This window comes from Engraulis encrasicolus, chromosome 19 (genome assembly GCF_034702125.1).
Source record: "Engraulis encrasicolus isolate BLACKSEA-1 chromosome 19, IST_EnEncr_1.0, whole genome shotgun sequence".
In the NCBI taxonomy this organism is placed as follows: Eukaryota; Metazoa; Chordata; class Actinopteri; order Clupeiformes; family Engraulidae; genus Engraulis; species Engraulis encrasicolus.
In genome coordinates this window covers 14,935,382-14,940,381 of record NC_085875.1, presented here as the reverse complement: position 1 = coordinate 14,940,381, position 5,000 = coordinate 14,935,382, and the positions used below count along the sequence as shown (strand labels likewise).

General features: G+C 47.9%; 1 protein-coding gene across 1 annotated transcript in view; it reads left to right on the top strand.

Moving 5' to 3' along the window:
* The window catches only part of ush2a (Usher syndrome 2A (autosomal recessive, mild)), a 582,756-nt gene that overhangs the window by 158,279 nt on the left and 419,477 nt on the right, over positions 1-5,000 (top strand). The window contains exons 20-21 of the mRNA XM_063184090.1: positions 685-1,013; positions 1,988-2,222. Coding sequence (XP_063040160.1) covers positions 685-1,013; positions 1,988-2,222 — 564 coding nt within the window. The remainder of the gene's footprint in view (positions 1-684; positions 1,014-1,987; positions 2,223-5,000) is intronic.

The window sequence follows — 5,000 nt, the reverse complement described above, 5'->3', positions numbered from 1 at the left end:
ACCTTCTATTAAACATCACTAATCTTAACTCTCTTAACTAATCTCTCTCGCTCTCTCTCTCTCTCTCTCTCTCTCCTTCCCCTCCCTCCTCTCTCTCTCTTTCCCTCTCTCTTCCCCTCTCTCTCTTCCTCTCTCCCCTCCTTCCTCCTCTCTCTCTCTCTCTCTCTCTCTCTCTCTCTCTCTCTCTCTCTCTCTCTCTCTCTCTCTCTCTCCCCCTCCTTCCCTCCACCAGACTCTATGTTATTTGATGACGAGGGCCTGAGGCCTCACCAGCTCTACCTATTTTCTGAAATGAAATTGTTGATGCTAAACTCTCTCTCTCCCTCTCTCTCTCTCTCTCCCTCGCTCTCTCTCTCTCTCTCCCTCGCTCTCTCCTTCCCCTCCCTCCCCTCTCTCCTCTCTCTCTCTCTCTCTCTCTCCTTCCCCTCTCTCTCTCTCCCTCTCTCCTTCCCTCCCTTCACCAGACTCTATGTTATTTGATGACGAGGGCCTGAGTCCTCACCAGCTCTACAGCTACCGGCTGGTGACCAGCAATGATACAGACCTCAGCCTTAACCAAGTGTAGACTTACCTTCTATGAAACATCACTAATCTTAACTCTCTTAACTAATCTCTCTCTCTCTCTCTCTCTCCTTCCCCTCCCTCCTCTCTCTCTCTCCCTCTCTCCTTCCCTCCCTTCACCAGACTCTATGTTATTTGATGACGAGGGCCTGAGTCCTCACCAGCTCTACAGCTACCGGCTGGTGACCAGCACGGTGCAGGGCAGCACCAGCAGCCCGGAGGTCGGCTACCGCACCCTGGCCTCCGTCCCCGCCCCAGAACACCTCCTGCTCCTGCAGCAGGGCCGAGCCAAGCCACACAGCGCCTCCTTCAACTGGACCTCCTCCCTCTCCCTACTACAGGACCCGAACCCGGACAGCAGCGACAGCGCACACGGTGGCGGCGCCTCCTCTGGACATGTGGAGCGCTACGTGCTCAGCTCTGTGGAGCAGGGCGGGAGGAGCAGTGCAGGGGTTAAGAAGAAGAAGGAGAAGAAGGAGGTGGGAGACCTTGGGGAGGAGGAGGAGGAGGAGGAGGTGAGGAACTACATTGATCACTTTGCCTGATGAAGACCTGAAGGTCGAAACGTTGCGCAGACTTTATTTCTTTTTCTCATGAGGAGCTACATTGAAACAGTTCATGTACTCATATGTACGCATTTGCATATAGACTTGCATACACACATACAGTACATATTGTATAGATACAGTATGTACATGCACACACACACACAAACACACACACACACATACACACACACACACAGACGCACACACACACGCACACACACACACACACACACACACACACAGACGCACACACATACACACACACACACACACACACACACACACACACACACACACACACACACACACACACACACACACACACACACACATACAAATGGGAATATTGTCTAGCTTGACCTATGTTTTAAATAAAGAGTTGAACATTTTGCAACTCTATGGAGAACAGCTGGTCTAAGAATCTAAGCAGGGCTGGCTTTACCAATACACAGTCTCTGCAATTGACTAGGGCCCCCACCTAAAAGCTGCCCTCCGTATGGGGCCCCCAATTAGTCAATCCTGGTAAATAGCCCCAAGACTATATTTTGATGAGGGCCCCAAAATGGCTACGATTGCTGATCCTAAGGGCTTCCGCACACCGGCTCCGACAAACGGCTGAGCACTGCTGGGCAAAGGTTCGATTTCATTGTTTTCAATAGAACCCCGCACACTGTCGCCGATGTCCGTGGACATTCGCAGGTGTCGGATAGCAATTACAGACAAGTTCTATTTTGTCTGCGCCGCCCATTGACTCTCAATGCTATGTTCATGTGAAATTGGATTTGGGGGTCCGAATTTCGTTGGAAGCAAAAGTGCGCCGCAGTGCTGTCGGAGCCAATGTGCGGCCGGCCTAAGTGTTGAATTTCTGTTTTGTTTAGAAGGAGGTGGTGCACTACACTGGGCTGCAGACGGAGGCTACTGTGACTGGACTCCGCCCCTTTACACGCTACGCCTTCACGCTATCGGCCTGCACCAGCGGGGGCTGTGGCCGCAGCGAGCCGGTTGTCGTGGTGACGTCACAGGTCCCGCCCCTCAACCAGGCTCCGCCCAGAGTGACACCGACGGGATCGGGAGAGGTCGAGGTGGAGTGGGACCCTCCTGAACAGGCAAACGGTGAGAACCCAGACACACACGCGCACAAGGGATGCAAATTTTCGATTAATTCATTAATCATTAGTTGATAGTCTTATCGATCGACTTACGATTAATTGATAAGCGGCGTCCCCCCCCTCCCCCAAAAATCTCAATGTTTCTCAGAAAAAAACTACTAAATCTGATTTTTTTCATAAAAATTAAGATAAAATATCAGATTTAAATGTATTCTATTTAAATTCTTTAATCCAAAAGTAATTTAATTATTCCCACTATTCACACCCCTCTTCACACACACTCTTCACATGCTCATTATACCTGGGTCTCTTGTCAGTTGAATTATCGATTAATTCCGATTAATGTTTTGTAATCGATTAATGCATTGATCGATTAAAGTCGATTAATCAATTAATCATTTGCATCCCTAACACGCACGCACGCACACGCACACACACACACACACACACACACACACACACACACACACACACACACACACACACACACACACACACACACACACACACACACACACACACACACACACGTGTAAAAGATAATTCATGGTGTAAGTACATGATATTACATAGCTGTTACACAATTTACTCCATTGTACCTAATGAAGCAAATGGACTGTGTTGTTTCTGAAATCTAAACTACTAAAAGCCTAACAAGAACCCAACACAAATTTCACCCAACAAGCACAGAGTGAGCTGATCGTAGTTACAAGTACGGGTTACTCAGATAAGTTACCCGCGTTGTTTACTTTTACTTTTACTTTTACTTTTACTGAAATGTGCATTCGTTCACTGCATAGCACACAGATAAGGCAGTCCACTCATTATGTACTGTGCTAAAAGGCACCTCTGCAGACAGACTAATTGTTCGCAACTCGTTTACTCTATAATGCTTGATTGCTAAACCAAAAGACGGGCACTGATTTCATACTAAAATTTACTACATACCTGTATGTACAGTAGGTTAAAACACCATAATTTATTTGAGAAGAGTTTGACCAGTGGTTCTCAATCTTTTTGGAATAAACGTCCTGGACCTCATCATAAGCATGCCAACGTCCCCTTTAATTTAAAAAAATAAATAAAATGGACACATGCCCCCGAATGGCAACTAAGCAGATGAATCATTCTCAACGCCCCCCTAGGACTCACAAATACCCCCTGGTGGGGCTGTAGAGCCCCTGTTGAGAAACAGTAGGTTAGAATTAGAGATGCACCGAATCCTGAATTTTAGGATCCTGCCGTATACTGGATCCACTATCCACTGCTCAAGATCCTTTCGTAGGATTCGGAACCGGATACCGGATCCTACGAAAGGGTTGAAACACATAGCCTACTCGCACACGTGGGCCCTTTTTATTACGTTGGTTCAAACTATTTTTTAGACTCATTGGCTTACTGCCACACTGCCTGCAACGGCCGCTTCCAAAGGGCTTTCACTCCTTGCAGCGATTGGGGTTGTGAAAGACTGACAGAAAAGACTAGGCTACGTAAAAACTAGAGATGCACCAGATCCTGATTTTTAGGTATCTGCCGGATACCGGAACCACTGCTTAAGATTCTGCCGGACCCGGATCCTGTGAAAAACCCTATTATCCTTCCGGATCCGGAACCGGATCTTGGATCCGGTGCATCTCTAGTTAGAATAAATGGCTGATGCGCTGACACACGTACAAGACAAAGATGACAAAAAGGCCATGTCTTTCAAAGATGGCTGCTCCTCAAAGAAGTGCAGTGTGCTTTCAGCCGTGCTCCGCCTTGCCAACCGTGTTACACATGTCAGAACAAGCTCGTCTCATAGAGGGTTGAGGGAGCGTGACGTTTTCAATCAGAGTCCTTTTGTGTGTGCTTTTCAAAAGGGGATTGGTGGATCACCCCCACCACACTCCGTTACCCTCTCTCCCCCCCGCCTCTCCCGACACTCTTTTTGCCAAAAGTTTTCCCCACAATACCCAAGTCGAGTTTCCTGGTGTCTTGACTTTGGCACGCGGCACCATAATGATGTCAATGAGAAAGTGATCAAATAAATACGAGACAAAGGGAAGAAAAAGGCTGTGCCTCGCTATCTCCATCAACATTAATGGCTTTTTCTTCATTGTGAGGCTCGCTTCCTCTCTCCCCTCCTCTCCTCTCCCCTCCTCTCCTCTCCTCTTGTCTCCCCTCCTCTCCTCTCCTCTCCTCTCCTCTCCTCTTGTCTCCCCTCCTCTCCTCTCCTCTCCTCTCCTCTCCTCTCCTCTCCACCAGACCAAGTGAAGCCACCCCAGTTGCCGACGGCCCCCACGTGAATCTTAAATTAACAGAATCACAAGAGAATTTTTAATTTGGAGGCAGCGGCTTGATTAGTACTTACATTTCTCTGCATTGTGCCGACTGAGTGCCATTGTGGCGTGATGGTGATGACGGCGGTGGGGGGTAGTGAGGGTGGGTGGCAGAATTGGACTGACCATCTGGCATAGTGGGCATTTCCAAGTGGGCCCTGCACCCTCGTGAGCGCCTATTTTCAGAAATGTAAAACAAAACAAAAAGAAAGAAAAAAGTTTAACATTTCTGAAAATAGGGGCCCACAAAGGTGAAGGGCCCACCGGTGAGTCAGTTCTGCTTCACGAATTATGAGGGGGCCCCCCTTTAAAGGGGTATGCCACTATTTTGGGGCTTAATACAGTTAAAATCGTTGGCTGGGGTTTATAAAGGTGGTAAAGTGTCTTATTTTTCATGTTAAGTGTTGTCTTGCTTTAAGACAAGTTAAAAGAGGGAGTATGTTGCTAAGCTAGTGAAAGTCAAT